The sequence below is a fragment of the Anser anser genome (genome assembly GCF_964211835.1).
Source record: "Anser anser genome assembly, chromosome: 5".
Classification (NCBI taxonomy): domain Eukaryota; kingdom Metazoa; phylum Chordata; class Aves; order Anseriformes; family Anatidae; genus Anser; species Anser anser.
In genome coordinates, this window is record NC_139725.1 from 61,217,032 (window position 1) to 61,239,013 (window position 21,982).

Consider the following 21,982-nt stretch of genomic DNA (forward strand, 5'->3'; position numbering starts at 1 on the left):
AATGCTTTTAAGGTATTTTGGTTTAAAAAAAGAAAAAAAGGTGTGCAGAAAAGGTATTATTATTTCACAGGTGGCATAAAGGACGCTTCATTAAGGAGGCTGGTACTAATAGTCCTTTAATACAGAAAGCCAGGAGATGGTTCTTCACATGGTAAATTAAACAGTGAAATATGCCAATTTTGACTTGATTTCTATCCTGCTAAACTACCCTACATTCATTTGCTTCAGCTTTAAGCCCTTCCATTCTAGTATTCTCTAGCCCCGGTTACAGAATTGCAGCTTGCTTTTCACCTATCTTCTAACAGTTTAACATAGATGTCTGGGTCCAGTCCATTGTTCCAATTGTATATAGTTTAAAAAGCTCTGCAGTATTTTACTCTTTCCATTATATCTTGGCTTCCCTGAGCGCTCTGCTCGCTGCATTTTGCTTGTACTGGCTCTGTTTTCTAAACCCATTTATGCCTTTTTTTCTGTACACACTTGTTCATTGGGGAGCTTAAATTGACTTCTCTCCATTCTGTTTCCTTAACTAAAAATGCACCATTAAGGTTGATTGAAGTCTTTTGAAAACACTTCATAAAAAATGAAAGGCCATAAGAAATTAGGCTACCAGTGTTTGCAAATACCTGTTTTCAGCCAAATTGCTGGGAAAGAATAAGAACTGAAATTTTAAAATCCTACTGATATATATTTGCTACTTAATTTTATGAGAATAGAAAAAACATATGTAGAATATTTTGAGGAATAAAATATCGACACATTAACAAAATATGTTATGCAGCAGCTTTTTGTCACAGAAAGCCTTTTCCCCCAAAACATCAGGCACAGTTCTGATGAGAGAAAATGGCAGAATGAACAGAAACATCTCGACCAGTGATTTTCATACTATTTTTTTTTTAATTCTTTTTATTCTCAAATACTTCTCTTCAGAGAATACTGAAAACTATTTATTTCTACGAAGAATGTTTAAACTATGGAATAACATGTTTATCAGGAATAGGAGTTCTTAAGAAATTGCTTTCCAAATGGGAGAAAATGAAAGGTTAATTAAATCAGTGCAACTTTGAGTCTCCTTTTGGCACAAAAACATCTGTGCAGTGGTTGAGGATATTAAGTATGTTTTACATTATGCTCATGTACACTTAATAAACAAAGCAGCCTCATTTCACAAATCAGCCAACAGGAATAAGGCAAGTCATTGCCAACCGCACGCTGAATTGCCAGGGAAACTTTTATGGACATATGGAAATGCATCTTACTTTAAAAAGAGAAATATCAAGAGGGATTTGCAGAAAGTTAAAAGCAAAGCAAGTGCTTTAGAATCAAAAGTGATTACACTGCAAATGGCAGCTTGCTTGTCAGAGCAGCTGAGACTGCTCCCTCACCAAACAAAATACTAATCGTCCAGCTGTTTCCAGACCCTCCTATTACAGCTGCTTATCATTAAAAAATGTACACTTTGGAAATGTATAAATCTCTAAAAGAATAATTATTCAATTCTAATTTCATCTTAGATAATTTTTCAGACAACTGCCAAACATGCTTTATTTATAGGATATATTGCTTCTCTGGCTTTTTCTCTTTTCAGAAATATATATATATTCATTCTGACAGGCATCTCACGAAGTGGAGACACCTAAAATGCAGAAGCCTTTCAGTATATAACTTATGTTACAGAACAGTAGCAAAAAATCCGCATACTGTAAGTTTTACAGTTTTAATAAGAGTTTTTCCAAAAAAAAAGTCTTAATATGGGGAAAAAAAAACTAACTCCAAGATCAAACTCATGCTTAAATTCAAGATCAAACAAACTTATAAACGAAAGCTGTTTGCAGACTTTGCCTTTAATAGTACAATCCATGTAAGATTTTTGTTCCTTTTTATTTTATAAAAGCAATAGACTAAGCCCACCAGACCTCAGATGCAGTAGTTATTTTATGGTGTACGTGAACACAAATTGTAGCATACTGTATCATTCCCTTTAAGAATTCTCCCGTTAATGGAGGAAAAGAGCAGCGAGATCAACAAGAAAAGTAGCTAAGTACAAGGAGGTCATTCAGAAGCTATGAGTTCTGTAGCAGAGGTACAAGAAAACCCTGTCAGCTTCCATCCCATTAAACAAGCTATGAGCTATGTGTTAGACTCGCTGGGATTACCAGCAAACCCCTACCAAGATGTGTGCTAGCTCTTGCTCACATCCTCTATCAATTATTCAGGTCCTTTTATGCAAATAATGTTTCATAGAAGCAATGGAGGTCCATAATGGGAAGAAGAGCAACATCCATTTAGAAGAATTAAATGGTAGATGAAAAGTGTGACACTTTACAGACAAAAGCTATTGAAATGGTGCGGTACCAGTGCCTCTTAAATGTCTGCACACATACACAGATGGGGAGATTCAAAATTTTGTCTGCTTTTTTTGATGATCAACTTAATACAAAATTAAATAAGAAGGCAATAGACAGACTCCTGCATTCACAGCTCTGCCCAGGGGACTGCTGCAGATACGAGGCCTCCGTAGCAGATCTGCCTGTGCTCTTCAGGCTCTAAGCTTTCATTTTCTATTTTACAAGGAATGTTTGCAACAAGCCAACACAAATGGTATTTATACCTTTAGACTCAGGAGAAAAAAGGATGCCAGAGTGGCCTTTAGTTATCAGGAAAAACATCCCATTGATTTCAATGCATGTACAGGATCAAAATTACTCTGCTGCAGCACCACTGCAGTTCACTGGGCCAAATTCACTAACGGTGGTTGCAGAGACAATGTCATTCCTGTCACTGGAAGTAAGCCTGCTGAATGAGATTCAACAAAGATGCTCCAAGAAGGCTTGCTTTCTTCTGCGATTCTTCCCACAGAACAGATTGACAAGTAAATGCAGACAATCCTGGGCGCATCCAGCCAAAGAACTGAGCATGTCACTACTGAAAGCCTTTAAATCCTCGTCTGGGATTTTACTCTGAAGGTTTATCCCTTTTCTTGTCAGCAACCTAATTATAGCCTTCCTGCTGAACTGTCTGTGGGCTGTTTGACCACTTAAATCTGGGTCTGTGCTGGCAAGACTGGGCGTGGTGATACCCCACTAGTGCCTCACCACTGCCAAGGCTGTGGTGGAGCTCGTCGTGAGCATAAACAGGCAGGTCAGTGGTGGTGAGGAGAGTGTCCATCATCCTGTGTGCTCCAACATCGTTTAGAGAACCTCAAAATAACCCTGAATTTTACACCAGAACAGCAGCGATGATAAGGTTTGAAGGTACAGAAGCACAGATATAGGACTGCAGTCTCAAGGCTTTTATCTCTTTCCTGCTGCATCCCCTTTGCCTCCCTCTACTCCTCCTCTTTGCATGTTTTGCAAACAAAACATTAAATATTTCGACTTAATTTTGGAGACGACAAATAAATGTTAAGAAACTTCTCAATGCTTCAATCTGTATTCCTGGAACTCACATGCTATTATCTCTCCAAGTCTCCCCAACATAGAGAGATCTCTTCGAAAAGCTTTGTAACACAAGTGTCCTGTATATTTATTGTGTTTCTGCATTTAGCCATCTTTAAGAATACCGTTTCTCACAAAGGAATATTTTGCTAAACTAGAACATACTGGAAGTGTGTTTAAATGGAGTTCAGTTAGCCCCAAAACCAGAATTAGGCTTCTATTGTAAAATACTGCACTTTAAAAAGCCCTGGCAGTTGGCCAAGGTGGAATTTTAAATTGCTGAGAAACACTGAAATTTAAAAGAATGCACTAACGTAGATAAGTTCAGAGAATTAAAAAGTAAAGCTAGAGGGAGTAAACACATATTTCTAATTTTATGTTCACCATGCTGTGCTTCTACAGCCTACAGAAAGGAAAGCTATTCACCTGTTACAGGCTGTCAGAGCGATGCTCTCCATCTTGGATGGAGGTAGCATGCCAAAGGATATTTCCATTCAGGATTATACAAGGGGTTTTTCTACAGGGTTCAAATTTACATGGAGAGCACAAGCAAAAAGCTGCACTGAGCAGTCCCTGCAGAGAACTATATGAGCTCTTTCTCATTGCTCTCCTCCTCCCTTTCACCTCATTTAAGGGTAATTTTTTAGTCTTGCCTTAAAATTCAGCTGTGACCTATGTGGGGCGAGGACTGAGCTTGTACAGGGATCAGCAACACAAGGCCATGAGCACCAGCACATGCTGCATAAGCAGTCGTATTCTTCATTTTCCTTAACATGGTACCTTTACAACCGGTTCGCTCGTGAGGGGCCATCTTCTGTTCTGTGCTGTTGGTCTACATCAGGTTGCTGCACACGTGCTTCTCTCTCCCTCAGGCTCAACTTAAGGTATGAACTCCTTTAGGTATGAAATGTTTCCCCTGAAAACACTACAGTTTCCTTCTTCAGGTCCCTCTAGCTCTCCTGCAACGAACAAACCTGACTGTTAGCTGGCAGTGACTTTTAGATGCAATGTGATTCAAACTGTACAAAAATTAAACTGGTCACACTGAGACCCATTTCCCAAGAAGTCAGGGCTCCAAATTAATCAGAAAACAAGAACATTCCCAATGGCTGTGCTGTCCCCCCAAACCCCTGTTGAGCTCTGCAACACTACAGGAGGCTTTTTCTTGCCTTGTAAAATACGAGAACGGGACCAGCAGCTTTGGTTTCTTCTGGTGCAAATCTGCCTTAACCCAGCTGAAGTAAAAGGAGAGGCTCTGTTATCCTGGGCAGTGCAGGCACAGCAGCCCTGATCTAGAAAATCAACAGTACAACAAAGACACCTTGTGGCTGCCCTGCAAACCGCACAAGAGACAAAGAAAACTTACCAGCCAGAAAGCGGATTTGACCGCACGAATGCCTGTGGTCTGCTAACAACCTTCACACTTACTACCTGGCATATACTTAAGTATAATTAACACTAGAAAGCTCTTTCAAATCACCTAGGAGAAACAAACAAACAAAAAGATATAATAATCTAGTTTAAAAAAAATTAAAACATACAGCTAATAGAAATGTGATGTTTGTTTCCAAATTTAGCATAGAAAATTTTAGAAATAAATAAATAAATACCTACCTTCAGTAGCCATTTAATTTAACGTGAAAGGTGAAAATGCTATGGAAAATTTATCAAGCCTGGAAGTAAGCTCTGATATTAGAGATAGCACTCTAAACATCTAAGTCCTTTAATTTCAGAGTAATATGGTAAATTATCAACAATTACTTTTAAAATAGTTAAAATTTTATTAGAAATGAGCAAATATATAACATGTCTATAATTTTGTCACGTATACCAGTGCAATCTTATATTTTTTAAAAATAATCTGAAAAGTGAAATGCATTTTTTCTAAAAGATGCAATAATGAAGTCCATAATTTACACTCAGATGTAATTCCATTGCTTTTCCTTACATCAGTGCATGCCCACGCACAAATACACACACAGATATGAGACAGGCTGTATAGGTATAGTAAACGCATGTGTTATAACCAATTTTTGGAATTGTCTAAAACCGTATTTCTGAACAGCAAAACAAAGTTTTGCACAGTAAATTTACCAGCACAAAACCTTGATCTGGTACGCACTGATTTTGTTGTTGTTTTTTAGTTCCTCACACCTTTTCAAGAAAGTGCACTGTACTGTAACCCATGATATTTTCCCAGTTTAGTAAAAATTGAACAGTAATCAGATTATGAAGATCTTGGAAGAAAACACCACTACATAGTAAAGATGGAGAGATCTGACTATGCATTTTTCCAGTACAAATATGAAGAAATCATATTGAATTCAGACTTCCTGTCAACTAAATTCAGAAGGTTGACTCCTGATTTATACTGGTGTGAGTTAGAACATGACAAAGGGATCTCTGTGTCCCAAGGGATCCAGATATTCTACATGTGTGTAAATGGTTGCTTCATTGAATTAAATAATTTCATTACTTAATTGACATTTCATATCATTCATTATGCATTCACAATCACAGCATTAAAGTGAAAGTACAAACTGCCGCTTCTGTAACACCACTCAAGGTTGTGTAGTAATCCCAAGGAAGAATTTTCCTGTAATTTCTCTCATTTTCACAGTTACTACTGACTCTTATGGTTGATTTAGCTAGGAGAGGCTATTGGCTGGCTTCCTGGAAAAAAAAAAGAAAGAGAATTTCAAGTCAAATTTTTTTTTGAATATATATATATTAACTTAGAGAATTAATAATACATATTTAGCGTATTTAGTACATTAACACGATACTCAGTCCCGTCATGTGCTCCCATGACTATAGCTTTATTATTCACCCTTAATGGATGAACAGAACATAGGACTTTGCTAAAGTAACTCTGAGATCTACTACTAATATAGATCCAAGATTCTACCACGTACTTCAGTACCTCTCTTTACTTTATAAGTATTTTAAAAACTTTTGTGTGTGTGTGTGTGTGCTATGAAGAAATTATTTACTAAAATATCAAATACTGAAATCCTTTAGTATCAGAATTGTAACCATAGCCAGGTATTGCTGTATTAGCCCTGCAGAGCCTAAATATCTTGAGTTTTAAACCTGCTGAAAGTCAATTATCACTTTCTCCGTGTAAACAGGTGATTTAAAAATGACAAGCAAAGAAATATGCCACTAGTGGTTCATAAACATCCTGCTGCATCTGTTAATTCCGATCCAACTTGTGGATTTCTCTGGATATGGAGAAAGCTTTTAACCCTGTTCCAGTTGTGATAGCATAAAAACCACTGACCTAATGCTAGGGAGCACACGACCCACAATGTGACCTGAAAGAACCCTTTAGATAATAACGCATTATCTTATTATCACTCTCATTTACAAGCAGCTGATAGAGTGACCTCCTACTGTTTGGGGCCATGAAAGGATAAAAAGCCAACACTCTTGAAACAGGTGTTTTCACTGGAGTCCAGATTATCTGGTTTTGATAATCTCTTTTGGGTGGAATTTGCCTTCTACTGAAATATATAACTACAATGTTGAAAATTGAACACACTGAAGCCTGGAAGACAGTCATATTCAGAAAGGCAAAAAAACATTGCTAGTCCTTCTGCTTTGATGTATCAGTGAATCTTCCCTGAAGTTCAAAAAATACTGTCTAAAGACAAATCCTGTACAACAGAAATAAAGAAAAAATATTGCATTACAGCATTCCTGTTTCATTTTTAATTTAGGGTTGTATGCAGAATTCATCAGTATTTTTAAAAGTTCAAATAAAATAGCAATTAAAAAGCAAACATCAGTAACTTAAATGGAAAACACTAAGAGATGCTACAAATATCCTTTAGCTATTCACTATAAAATTAAGAAATTCAGGGAAGATAATATTTCAAAGAAATCTAATGACAGCAATGTAAGAATGCTGTTAAAATATGTGAATAGCTTTAACTCTGCCTGAAGCAATGCCATGAGGGAAAAGGAGAAAAAAGGCCTGATCTGTCCTAAAACATCATTTCTTCTTAATCAGGAATGACACAACTACTGTTGCTTTATCAGAGGCAAACATTTACTATAACTACCTCGCTGCCTTTGCCGTGTTTTTCTAATTTTAGCATGCTGAATTTATAAAAAATAAGAATAAATTTGAACCACCTAGACTCCATGCATAGTTCTGCAATGCTACAACATGCTGAGAGGAATGGGAAGAGATCAAAGAACATGTGGCATGAGAAGAAATGAAAACACAACTTCTAATAGAGGATGCTTGCTATAACATTTCATCTACCTTATTTTAAACTACATGGCCTCCATGTGAGGGCTGTTTTTATTTATTTATTTTTAAATGTGTGAGGATCACTCTACAACACAGGGAAACAGTCATACATGCTGCTTTAACTGAAGAAAAACCCACTTTATAAGTGAAAAAGAAGTGCCTGTAGAAGGATGCTAAGCAGTATGCACTAAAGGTAGAATACATCCCTGTGAAGAGGCCAGCTTAAATTTAGATTAAGGGGAATTTTATACTGTATAGATCAATCTTAGTGAGTAACATCACTTCCTCTGACACCTCTGTTTTCTTGTCTGTAACATCTGAGACAGTACAACACTACCTGGTTAAATAAGGTTTATTTAAAGTGTTTCACCTCCAGAGCTTTGGTGATATGGGTCAACAAAAATATATAATCCCTTGGAAACTACTTCTATTACTAAACAAAATTACTAAAAAAAACTAGAATCCAGGCAACAGGAAAAAAAAGGGGAAAACCAACCAACCAAAAAGCAAACCAAACCAAAGCAAAAAACACAAAACAAACAAAACCCCCAAAGTCTTGAGCTAATGACAGAACAGGGCTAACCATGGACTTAGGAGATATGAGCTTATCTTTGTTAAATGTCTGACTCCATTTAATAATCATTGTTCTAATAGTAAAAATTTTAATTGTTTTCTAGGATGTTTTCCTAGATGCATTGCAAGTTTTATAAGAAAAAAGAGAAAAATTTTTTGGTGGATGTGGAAATCCATATCAGGCAAAGGAAGAAGGAAGCTAGGTGCTTTGGCTCTGACCCCCCCACATCTCCCCTTAACAAAGGAAAGAAAAAGAAGCTGTGCTTAGGGCCGGTGGAAGCCTCACCTGCTGGTATTTTCTCTGTTGCTCTGATTCATTTGGCTGGTCTTAGAAGTAGCACTGTGATGCACCAAATGGTTTAGATTAGTTGATACTCCTTTGGCTTGCCTAAGAGTTCTTTCTACATAGATGCTTTGAAGATTATACGTTGTAATTCTTGGGTTCCTAGACTTACCTGTAACACAAAACACACATGGATTTTCTTCCTGTACAACCTAAACCCATCTACCAGTCATCAGGAATTGCACTCATTCCTCTTTTCTTCTTAATTTTCCTAGCCAGAACATTTATGTTACGTCACTTCCTTTCAATTTCTAGCATAGTTTAAGCTCTAGTTTACAGACTGAAATTGGTTAACAAATTTAAAACAACACAACAAAGCTTTTGAAAGCACTGAAGGGATAATTCATCTAGCAGTGATTCAGACTGAATTTGAATATCCATCCCAATGTGAAGAACACCTGACAAAGACATATATTCTTTCAGAAAACACAAGCATTTTCCAGCTTTGGGAAGGCTGTTAGAAACTTATGGATTGCAGGAACTTAAGAAACTTAGACCTGCAAGAGTCTTAAGAAAGAAAAATCTACTTGTTAAAACTGCTCTATTTGGGCCATAGAATATACAGTATGACAGAGTATAACAACATTAAGTATTGTGGAAAGGGAAACAAGTAATGATGTTTGCTTATGCTTACTTTTATTTGATTTATACGGTAGAAGCTCTTCAAGTTCATGACCAAATGTAAAATCAGAGTCAAAGAAATGGTTAATGTTTTCATTCAGATTCACATTTGCTATTCTGAGAGGAGTTTGTCGTGTAAAATTTGCTGGTAGTGCAGGAAATCCAGAGTCCTTTGGGGAATTTGCAGCTTGGAAATCCTCCATGAGGAGAAAAAAAAAAGAAAAGAAAAAAAGATTAATTGTCTTGGTCTTTATGATAGAAATGTCTTTTTTGTTCATTTGCTTTACAGAAGTATAAACAGTAATCATCAACTTAAAGAACTATAGGATCAGGTCTTCAAATTACTGTTGTGAGCTTGAGGTTTCACTATTGCACTTTCTAGATGAACTTTCAGGCAAACACAGAAGCTACGCAAGTTGTATACCTCAAAAAGAATCAGTAGCTATGAAACCAAAATGCTTGACAGAAAATTGTAAGCCCTTAAGAACAAACCTGTAATGCACTGAAGCTGTTTTTACTGAGAAAGATGGAAAACAATACATTTTCAAATTTAAATCAACTATAGCAGATGGCTGACAGGGGGCTGATAAAAATTCATCTTTGGAAGGTTCTTTATAATATTTAGAAATACTTAGTAGTTCATAAGTCTCACTTTGGGGCTACCACTTTTTGTAGCAACTGATTTAAAGCTCTATGCCAGTCTGTGCCAATTTGTTAATTTTGATAAGACGGTGTACACAGTACAACAACAATAGTAATTGATTGCCTCCTGTAAATCGTCTGCAATTCAGCAGTGAAAACTTTAAATGGAGATTTAATCAATAGCATGAAAAGAGAAAATAATATTATGTACAGCGTGTTCTGGTGTCCACCTAAAATAGTGCTGAATAAAGTGCTAGCCTACTCTCTGCTGGGAAAATCTCTTTTGAAGCTTAAGATCAAAAGCACTTTTTAAGCTTAAACAACACCATACGGTTTCAATTCTTGCTTTCTAACAAGCACTTTAAAAAGCACAACTAAAATGCAACTGACAAACTTGAAAAATCTTTTGTGTTGTTCCACTTGAATGATCTAATGAGAAAATGGCTCAGTTCTGTTGTAGCTAATGAGGTATAACATCTTCACTGAACCTGAATATAAAGCAGAGATTTCTCTAAAGATATTGTCTTAACATGCTTCTATTACTTTACTTGTTCTGTTTTTATTTAAGTGATGTCCAATGAATGAAAGCACAGGTCAGTTTTGAAATAAAGCATTTACACGTGAAATTACTCAATCTAAAAGTGCTTTGAACTCTTGTATACAAGCATTGCGGCTTCAAGTGGGAAAATGTATTTCACTAGGACACTAAGTTACTAAGGTCCTGAGTCTCCAAACAGAGAGATTAATGTAACTGTGGTAATGCATTCTTGACAGATCAAGTTCTGAAACAGAGCCATGTACATGGATTTTAACCTATATGGTTTCGTCAGTAACCTACTATCCATGTTAAGACAGATCTGGCAAAACAATGAAGATACCACTAATATCAATACTCAGTAATAGTATTTATTCCACTACCTAGGGAAGCTATTATAATGCTAAAAGACTTGATTTATACAATGACATACTTACACCAAGAAATTTATGACAAGAACTTATAAATTAAGGATCAATATCAATATAACCCATAGATGGGGAAGCATAACGTAAGAGCAAAAGGGTTACATGCAGTGCAGCAAGTAGTATTTTCAACTCAGCAACAGTTTAGCTGGGTATGCTGAGAGTACTGTGGCAATAAAAGAAATCTGAAGGAGATAATTGGAGTAGAATAACTTTGTGGTGTAGGTGTCTACTGACAGAGCTTTTCACCTATAAAGAACCATGCAAAGAGGTTTGAGGAAAAGCTGGCCAGGGTGATGAGAATAAAGCCAATCTTACTGAAGCTTCTCATCATCCTTAGTACTTGTGTTTCAAACGTGTAAAAACTGTTTCTGTGCTCCATACATATGAAAGAGAAATTAAAAGAGAACAGCCTTATGTAGAGTGGGAACAGACTCTGGATCTTGCCATTAATTTCAACTGATCCTTGTGTGGAAAAGGATGGTTAAAGTGAATACTGCAGTCTTTTGAGCTGCAAGGAAAGAATTCTGTTCATCAAACAAATCTCTAGAGAAGTTTCATGCTGTGATATAGAAAACACAGGTCTGCTGTGGTGACAACAAACTCTTTCAGTGAATGGAGTCCTAGTGATAAAGAGAACCACAGAGACAATGAACCTTCTGTTTGCAGGAGACACGTGCTGAGCTAGCTTTCTCTCTGACTCTTTGCTGTTGTTATAGTTATTATTGTATTTAGAAAACCTAATAGTGAATCCTACAAAAAAATCTCTGTTCCAGTGAGTTTATATTGTAAAATGAGATAAGGCATACCCAATGAATGCAGACAGACTGACAGATGGATGAGCACAAGAAAATAATGAGCAATAAATTTGGTCAGTGCGACAGACAATGGTCAAAGCAGATGCACAACTGTTGTCAAGCTTTCTTCTGGTTCCATGGTCAGTGAGAATTTCAGGGCAGGGTCTGCAGGAGAATAACAAGGTAGCTTGTCCAGGGAGCCCCTTCACAACAACACAAATACGGCAACGAAAAAGGCTGTTGATTACTGGTAACACTAGTCAGCTCAAGGTATACAATTGCATTTCAAGACATTAGGAGATGACCTCACTGTCAGTAAGCACAGTGATATGTAGGACTGAATCACAAAGGTGGAATACATGCACTTCCTTGAGGAGGAAGAGGAAAAGGGAGAGCTAACACAAAACAGGCTTATAGGCAAAGGAATAAGTGAAGAATACTATCTGTGCCAAAGTATTTCCAATGGATGCAGATGGTACAAGATGGACTCTTTCAAGACTAGATATGATATTGCATTATCAAAATATAGTTACATTCATAACTATTCTCAACTATCACCAAGAAGAAAAAATGGAATAAACTGTGGCAAGAATCTTATTTACCAAGAAAAAATAGACAGAGAAGTTATAAGTGACTACTGCACCTTGAAATTGTAGTTTAAAACCTTCATGCAGCATTGCTGATACTGCATTATGTAATAACATTATGAGTTAAGAGAATTGGCTTTCACTGAAACTTACAAAAATGTATCAAATGCAGACACCCTATGAAAGCATAAGTACTTAAGAATACGTACATTCTTGTTTACCCATAGACATATTTGAATGACATGGGCATTGCTTCTGCTTAACCTTTGTATAAGGTTCATCAAGCCTGCAATTACAAAATGAATTTCTCCCCATGGCCTCATTCCACCTGTGGTCCAGGCCATCCAAACGTTGTCTAACTGCATGTATGAACTGAGGATGAACCAGGCTGGAAAAATGAGTGAACTTGCTAAAGCATAGAACCTCAGGATAAATACAATTTACTACTGGGGGTAAAATTTACATTTCTGGTCAATAAAGTTGATGGTGTCCTTTGTATCTATAGAGAGATGAGCCTGAAGACTAACAGGTCTTACACAGCTTTTAAATGTTTGATTTGTATTGCAATTTCCTGTCAGAGGCCACTCAATGAAGGTAGCACAACACTCAAATTGTAGGCATCTTCCTGACCAGACGACAGAAAGAACCTGCTACATGTTCTTACGCTCACTAAATTTGGTGATGAAGAAAGGGAGCAGATACGTCTTTTCTTTTTCCTGACTTTACAAAACCTGAGATAGGTTCTCTGAAAGATTCTAGAAAGAAATCTATTTTAATGTTACGATAACCACATTAGGCAGCCATTATAGGTGACATGAATATTGTCTTTGGAGTTTAAGTAATGTTTGCTATACTTGTTCTAGGCGCTGATAGTCAGCTTTCAACCTCTCTTCTGCATTTACTGCTGTTCCATCTAGCACTTGTAGCGCTGGCAGTCGAATCACAAGCAGCGAACGATAGTTTTTCTTGAGAGAAACCTGTATAAAGGAAATATAAATTAACTCCAAAACTGGATCCTTGTCCAATAAGATGATAGTATCTCAGCCACACTACTAAATGTCTGAACTAAACCTTATACCAACTCTTCTCTCCTAGAAACGTAATCCAAACCGGGCATAAATGACTGTACATCCTGAGCAATGGTTTTCAACTTTAAGTACCCATGAACGACTGTACTGACAAAGTGGCACGCTGTGGGAATATTTATACCTTTGTCATCGTGTTAGTCTGGACCCCAGCAGCTTCTCACAGCTCTCACCACATATGAGAATTCAAATGTGCTGTGCTCCCTGTAGAGAAGTGACTAGGAAACGTGGCCTTACAGAAGGCCAAGTGTTGAGATGCAGGCTGTACTGGAGACAGAAAGCGCTAGCAATATTTTTCTATTTTAATATAAAATGTTACTGAAAAGGAAAGATTATATAATGCCTGAAGTGTGGAACATGGTGGCAGATACTGACACTTACTAATGCACTTGAGACATACTTCTCCTTAATGCCACATTGTATAGGGAAGAGTTGAGACTACCATCTTCATCCCCTTGAGGGGGAAGTCTAGACCTGCAGTTTTAAAGAAGTAAAATCTGGAACAGCAATTTCCCAAGAGGAATCGCTATTCTGGCCGTTACTGGGTGACATTCAGTTTGCTCGACATGCTCCTGCCATTTCATCATCCATTTCGGTAACCAGTTCATTTACCATTCTGTATAAGCCTCTGAAAGTTGGTTTGAAAAATGTCCTAAGCGTGAAAATATTCTTTTGAGCCAATCACTGAAAATAGAGTCCATGACTGCACCATGCCTATCCAACATGCCTATCTTCTCTCTTCCATGTGCTTCTAGCTGTTGCTCTAGACCATAAACTGCAAAATTATAGTAAAAAACACTTAAGAAGCATTTAGAACTTGGGCTTTCAGGTCAGCCTTCAAGGGTCCATTTATGAAAACAAGCCCTATGAGCTCTATTTTTAACTGAAATTTAGAAAGCCATATTTGTTCTCAAACTAACAATGAGAAAAAAATAGTGTTTATATTTACATTTGATGCTACTTTAAAGCTCAGCAGTGCTAAGACGCTTCAATACATAAAGCTGAGATCCTACAAACTTTAGACATTTGCCCCCACTGAGTTGCACTTCAGAAACAAAGCCTTTTCTACTGTGTGAAATTAACATCTGTCTTCTGTCCCATAGTCTGTATTCATAAAATCAGAAAGGCTACAGTCTTCTTTACCATGTTCTAGTAGTTTGCTTTCAGAGAGAAAAAAGGTAAACCAACAAATTCTATGCTGAAAAATAGGAGCATGTCTGGAAAGAAAGAAACCTCACACTTCCCTTCAGGACTTTTTCAAGGAGTGCTGTGCAAAACAACAAAAAAGATTGCTATTGAGCCATTTTAAAAATAAAATCAAGGATTTCAGAGATCCTTTAACGTTCTTTGATCTTTCTTCACAGATCTGGCCTGTATTGGAATATCGAAAGGACAGCCCATCACTGCAATACACTCATGCAAACACATGCATTTTAAATTTATCTTGCAGCACTATGAAGAACAGTATGCTGAAGAATAAGTGCCTTCTGATTACAGTAGGGCACTGAGACAGGCACAGTGAGGTAATGTGATCATCATGCATGCTATGAAGCTTTCAACCTTAAAACAGTAACAGCAGAATGAGCGGTTTATGGGGAAATTCTTAATAGTCTCAGTTATTATAAAGGGTGAATACTCTGTGTATGAAGTGAAATACATACCTGGTTTATGTGACAATGCAAACTAACATACTCACTGGATTTCCATGTACTGAGAGCACCTTGAGACTGGGAATAACTTGAAGTTTTTCTAGTTCAGATAACTCCTGTCCAAAAGTTTAAAAAAAATTTAAAACAAAATAAACAACAAAAAACAGCAACGCACATCAAGAGTTCTCAGAAATCTTGCAGCTGGTGTATATATTTTGGGGAAAACACAGGTAATTTTACTGAGGCAAATCCACAGAAGAAAATGGGAATTTTTGTCTGAACACAGACCACAACACTTAGTCCACTGAATCTACAGCATTAACAAAAATAAACTGTACCTGAATTCTGCTGAAGTCCAGAAAGAGTTTCTGTAATTTTACCAAGGGTTGTAAACTTCTCAGTTCTCGTATTTGGTTTTGCTCTAGATGAAGAGCCAAAAGACCACTCTGTCCAGCAAAGGAGTCTCGTGAAATTATTTTAATGCGGTTATGGTCCAGCACCAACTCCTGCAGAAACTGGAGACCTTCAAGTCCTTTAATTTGGCTGATGTAATTTCCTAACATACCAAGAGTAAATGCATGGAGTTGTCTCTGACGGATTTGGATTCCTTTCTAGTAAAAAATCACCATAAGCAAAAGCAGCTCAAACTTTCTGCACTACTTATTTTTTGTTTTGGACCACTTCAGTGACACTAGAAGACAGTGTATTTGATTTCTTCTGTCTGTGGGCCACATCTATTTAAAGCAAAACAACTTCCTCATTCAAATCTGGCCATCTTGATATATGAATCATTATCTTCAGTATTGCTTATAGCAAGGACGAAATTTCCTAGGGTGGAACTTCTCGCTGGCTGTAATCTGACAAACATGTGAAAGACAAGTGTGACACACTGGTGCACTATGGAAGAATTTCACTGTTCAGTAGCTAAAGGATCTTGGAGCCAGGGTGAGAATTAAAGCTAGAGCATCATTCTTACTGGGGTCATGACCAGAGAAGACTGTCTCCCACAAATCCAAGACACAGAGTGAAGACTGGGCATAAGGGAAGTACTGTCATATGCTTGAATGAATGTACAGAAAAAGATATTATCACCTACCCTGCAAAAACAGAAGCTTCAAGTTTTTTAGTCTGCTAAGCTGTAGCTGGGCCATGTCAGTAATTCCATTATGACCCAGATGAAGAACTTCCAAACTCTGCATTATTGGAGGCAGGTTTTCTCCAAATCCTGCATCCCTAAACCAATAAAGTAAACAAGAGTGTTAACAGCACAGTTTTCCTTGGACAAAAGAACTTCAGCATTTCCCACCGAAAAACAATTATAAAAAGCATAAATGGACGACTCCACTTTCACTGATCACTAGAACAGGTTTCATAAGAACTACACCCATATACAGAAAATCTGATGAGAAATGAAAAATCTACTACTTGGAGTTAGGATTACTGCATACGCTAGGTCAAGTTTTCTGGATCCAGACTATAGAAATCAAACAAATACAAAAAAACACTTTTGCTCACAGAAATCTAAGGACATGAAAAGAAAACATCTATAAACTGCTGCATAATTTAGGAAAATATTTATGACAACTATTGGGTGTATTCTCACAACAGCTGGATGACAGTAGGGCAAAATAAAACAACATGCACAGTTCCACCAATTTGCTTGTAAAAGCTTCATTTCAGTTACATCTGACCTGTAATGAGGTAGCACGAGTTGTTAAACTGAGAAAGAGAAGGGTAAAAAAGGTTCCAATTTTAGCTTTGCTACTTCCTCGCAACCCAGCTAATTACACAATGTGCTTAGCAACCTCAATTTTCATAAAAACACTAAATATTGGTGATCACTGAGCAGCTATTGATCATGACTTAATTATATTCACACACTACAAACTGATATCCCAAGTGAATGTTTGTATGTAAAATTAATTTGTGTTAACATATGTTAATATGTAATACATACGTTTCATCTTTTACACAAGTTTGTCTCACAAGACCACAAAAAATAAGAGCTAATTCAACTTGTGGAGAAAATGTCAACAGGAAAACTGTGTCAAATGTCAACTGGGGAAAGCTTAAAAACATCTTTGTTCCTAGAATGTCCCACAACTGAGAAAGAATGCAACTGTCATTAAGAAGCCAGTATCCACCTAGTGGGAAATTAAAAGCAGCTATAATAAATAGGAAAATAAAGTAATTGACAGTGAGAAGTAAAAATATGTAAAAAAGTGATGAAAAGAGCAAATGCACTTAACCGGATATCAGTGGCTTGTAGCATTACATACAAAAAGGAAGTTTATAAGTGTATCAATTACAGAAGCAATCCTGACAATGGTACTGGATCACTGTTAGCTGAAGATAGAACTGTCAATAAACCTGAAACAAAGCATAGGTGTTCACTAAATACTTCTGTGCTACAACTATGGGGAAAAAAAGGGCAATATCATTGATATAATACAGTAATAATGAAATAATTTCCATTCCAGTATTGACTTCAAGGATGTTAAGTAGCAGCTATTGAGCTAGAATCTAACATGGTTAAGTTAGTGACTCTGAGTAAGTCACATTTGAGAAAGCTGGCTGAGAAACATCACAGACTATTTAAGTTGACTTGCACTAAGTTATGAATCAAGCTTCAAGCCTGTACAAAAGCTAAAGTTATCATTATTTAAAAAGGAAAAGGGGAGAAAGCTAGAAGGTATTGGTATAAGCAAGTAAACAAAACCAACCAACCAAAAAAAAATCAGAAACCCTTCCTGTTGACAAGAAGGGCATTCCTACAGTTATTGAACAATTATTGCAAGCCCTTTTTGAGTCCCCATTCTATGTAAAGAATGTTCATCTCTCACAAGGAAGCAGACGTGCAAAATGAGCACATTATGAGGGAAGCCCAAATACCCTTTATCTATGTGTGCTTCTGCCCATGCCCATTTCCCCCAGAAAATCTGAAACCAATTCATGTTTTCCTACACCGCAGATGTTGTGCACATGCAGAGAATAAAGACAAGAGCAGCTGGGTGAGCTCTTGAGAAGCATGCACACAACAGCTAGGCTTTGCAGGATTCTCTGATGCTCTGTTACTTTCATAAAACTTGACTAATGTGTCTATGAAACTCTGCATAGTGACTTTACAAGACTTGCCTGATACGATAAAACTGAATTTGATTATGGATCTTGCCTTATCCATGCAGAAAAAAGTAAATGAATCCTGACAGGTTTCAGAAATTTTAATCTTGAAGGAGTGTGCAGACAAGAAATGCAAACTGAAAAGTAATTTGAAAATACTCTTTAGGACACAAGCTGACCAAATGTTGATAGCAAAAGGATGAAGAAATAAGTGTGACCATCTCCTTCAGAAGACGAATAAAAGAACCTCACTTACGAAATGAGTGAAGGAAAGGAGATTTAATGGCAGAATAAATGACTAGACAACACTGCAGAAGAACATTGGCTGAATATACAAAAGCCTTCTTTTTGGTCACAAAAAGTAGTGTAGCCTGAACTGGCTGAACTCATTTATTCTAATAAGTGGCTGTGACTGCTATCAGAATACTAGACAGCACAAGGCAGCTGTATTTTCACAGATCAGGCTCAAGTGACTGAAATACTACCTCAATGCATTTCTTATACTGATGAAATTTTGTAGTTTAATGTTGTATAATTTTATCTAAAGAACGCAAACACAGAACATCAATGATCAATCTGATCAGACATACATGTCCACGCTGTCCCTGATCAAATGAGCAGCCAGAGAAAGGTACATGGTTCTCTTACTTAAAATTAAATTTTTTGTAGGAAGGTGAATAAACTTCAACGTATTCCTAAATGTCTATGTAGCAAGATCCAAAGAATGGGGAGCAAAAGCCTGGTATTGTTATTTTGATGAAGAACTAGCCTAACAAGTTGTGGAAATTTAGGAAAGCAAAACCAACTAGATGATACCAAACATGCCATACATGTGCAAAATGAATAAAACAAACAACAACAAAACAAACAAAAACAGCAGGAGATCTGAAGCTAGTGACGCTGAAGAGACCTCTTTCCTCCTCAATGGAGTAAAAGAGAGATACAATCATATTTTAAAAGCTGGTGGTACCTTCTTCCTTTGGCAAGTTCTTGCTGTCCATACCCACTAGAGGCCACCCTTCGGTACAGGTGCTGCCTATTTGTTACCTGATTTGGAGACTTCTGTCCAGGCAGTATCGATTCAATCTGATTGTAGTTCAGACATAATACCTTACAAAGGAAACACAGTAGATCAAATGAATGCTCCTCTGCTAACTCATTAGCAGAACTGCCAATTACATTTTTCTGATCCAGAAATTTGATTGTATTTTAGAAATATGATTGGGTCAACCTACAGTGTTTTAAAAAGTCTAGTGCAGTGCATTGATTTTTTGGATCAGTTTACTGCAACAATATTGTAAAATTGCAATAGTGGTTGCAATCAACTTTGTGCTGACTGATTACTGTTGTTAAAAAAACACAAGCAGCATATTAGTGATTAAAGATACATTTTCAATCAAAGGAAATTAGTTTGTTATTAATATTATTACTAAAAATAGAAAAAATTGTCATGAACTCACCTTGACGTTAGGAAGGAAGATTAAGCCACTGAAAGACGTGAGATTATTGTTCTGTAAATTTACACTGTAGACATTTCTAAACTGATCTGCTGGCACCAGCTCTACGGCTCTGGATTAAGGAAAGAATATAATCAGAAATTTAGAATACGCATAACATAGAAAAATAAGCTATAAATGACATACATAGCATGGGGTCCCTAATGTACTGGCTTTTTGTTAAGAAATGCAATGCACTCCTATGAAAGATGCACCCTGACGAAAACCTCACAACAAATTCACAGTTCTTTTTCCACTAATAAAAAATTGGCTTGATTCTGATTCTGACACCAAAGGCAAGGACTTGCAACAATCTGCTCTGTTTGCTTGTACAGCTCATTGCTGGAATACCAGCTCCACACCTCTTAGGCCGTTTTCACTGCTTTCTGGTAGTGCTGGAACTGCAATTGCTCAGATGGAGTATTCCATTCTCCACTTAGCCTGAGGCTTCCCAAAGCACCACCCAGATTCTACCCGTGCACCTCAGCTGAGTCGAAGCCTGCTTTCATGTTGCTTGTTGCTAGTTAATAGTAGAAGCAGGATACTCTACTGGTCAGAGAGACATTCCCCAAGTGATTTTAGGGAATTCATAATTGAGCTTTTGATAAATGTCTTCAAGAAAAATCAAGGCTGGCAATTTTAAGACCTTAAAAGGCACACGGTCAATGTGACAGAATTGCTCTACAACCTTTTACAGAAAACTTAGACAGCACTGCACATGTATATGCATCTGTTCTCCCTTTGACTGAATTTGTTCTGAAAGGAGTCAGAGCAGATGGGTTTTGATCAAAGAAAATTTCTCTTCTTGACATTCTCTGACTAGAGTCAGTATTCTACCTCTCCTAGACATTTTCTGTCAAACTGCATACAAGCAGTACCACTCCCTAAATGAAAAGTAGAAACATCTAGAGAAAGAACATTTCTTCAATAAAACTCTGGACAGTAACCGTTTGCGATGAAAAAATTACTCTCATTTTATGAGAGTTGCTCTCATTGAGAGTTACTCATATGAGTAACTCATAATGAGAGTTACTCTCATATGAGAGTTACTCTCATTTTATGATCAGTTGAGATAATTCAGCCTACAAACAGTATGGAATTATCAGCCATATTTGCTAAATATAAGTCCTAACTTCAGATTTTCACATTCTAACCATAGTCTTAGATGATACTTTTAACAGATAATGCATTTCTGAAAACAAAACAAAACAACAACAACAAACTGTACCTGATATTAGAGGTTGCCCAATTTAATTCTTGCATTTCTGTGAAGTCTGAATGACCCAGTCTGTCTGCAATCATATCAGAGGTAAGTTTGCCTCCAAACAAATCTCTAGCACTTTCTCCTTCTGTTGGCTCCTGTTAAATGCATTTCAATTGATTTCTGCTATATTGAGACAGATCTAGAACTATTGCAGTAATACAGGCAAGAAACGTTTTAGCACAGAGGGTAATCAATGATTTAAAAATGCTTAAAATCGAAGTAACTTAAAAAGTGTTATTTAGTCTTCATGACCTGGCTAACATTTTCCCTTGTGCAACAGATTAATGGAGACAGTCTGTGTTCTCTCAGTTAGTCCATAAAGAAGATTTGTAAATAATATATACTGATTTCATAAGTGTTAGAAATGCTGATGCTCCACAGTTACACTTACAGTTAAAGTCCCTAGAACTCTAGCAATGTGCCAGGACACTATTGTGGTTGGAACTTTTACAAAAAAGAAAAAGAGGGGGGAGGGGGAAAGCAATTTCTACCCAAAAATGATTAAAAAAGATAGAGAAAATGGAGTATTATTAAGCACATTAAAGGATTACACATGTGATATTAATAAATCTGATCATTTGGGTCTTTATTTATAGAAGAATAATTTTAACAAAAGTTATAGTAATAATCCACATACAGAATAACTTACTACTCTGATACCATCTAAAGCTTTTAGAGAGGGAAGATGGAATAATACAAATAGTCGGTAGTTATCTTGTTTCCAGACTATTGTATTTCCACTCATGTCCAAAATTATCAGATTAGTCAAACTCTGAGAAAAGAAAAAACACACTTTTATTAGTATCACTTTAAAATACACATATATACGTGCTTCAGGCTATTTTTTCAGCTATTCATTCCCACCCACCCCCCCTTTTCAGCTATTTCTTCAGCTGTCATCTGCATGAATCAACACCAAGAAACCACTTAACAAAACCCAGATATTTTCATTTAGATTAAAAGCACTTGGCATCACTTAAGCCACAAATAAAGCCATTAAAGTGAAAACTATTCCCTAAAAAAGCCTTTGTGCTTTCACAAAGTTTTAAGAGAGTCTGAACATAAATAAGAACCAGGGCCTCAGTCTCCCATTAGTAAGTGTCCGAATCCAGCCAACAAAGTTTGTCATACATGTGTTGGTTGAAAA

General features: G+C 36.8%; 1 protein-coding gene across 1 annotated transcript in view; it reads right to left on the bottom strand.

The window, feature by feature from the left end:
- Nucleotides 1-124: 124 nt before the first annotated feature.
- The window catches only part of LRRC9 (leucine rich repeat containing 9), a 53,270-nt gene continuing 31,412 nt past the window's right edge, over nucleotides 125-21,982 (bottom strand). The window contains 11 exon segments of the mRNA XM_083838347.1: nucleotides 125-6,110; nucleotides 8,558-8,726; nucleotides 9,249-9,432; nucleotides 13,076-13,198; nucleotides 15,003-15,071; nucleotides 15,294-15,511; nucleotides 16,052-16,188; nucleotides 19,046-19,185; nucleotides 19,536-19,644; nucleotides 20,800-20,930; nucleotides 21,485-21,607. Of these exon segments, the coding sequence (XP_083694473.1) occupies nucleotides 6,086-6,110; nucleotides 8,558-8,726; nucleotides 9,249-9,432; nucleotides 13,076-13,198; nucleotides 15,003-15,071; nucleotides 15,294-15,511; nucleotides 16,052-16,188; nucleotides 19,046-19,185; nucleotides 19,536-19,644; nucleotides 20,800-20,930; nucleotides 21,485-21,607 (1,428 nt within the window). The 3' untranslated portion in view covers nucleotides 125-6,085.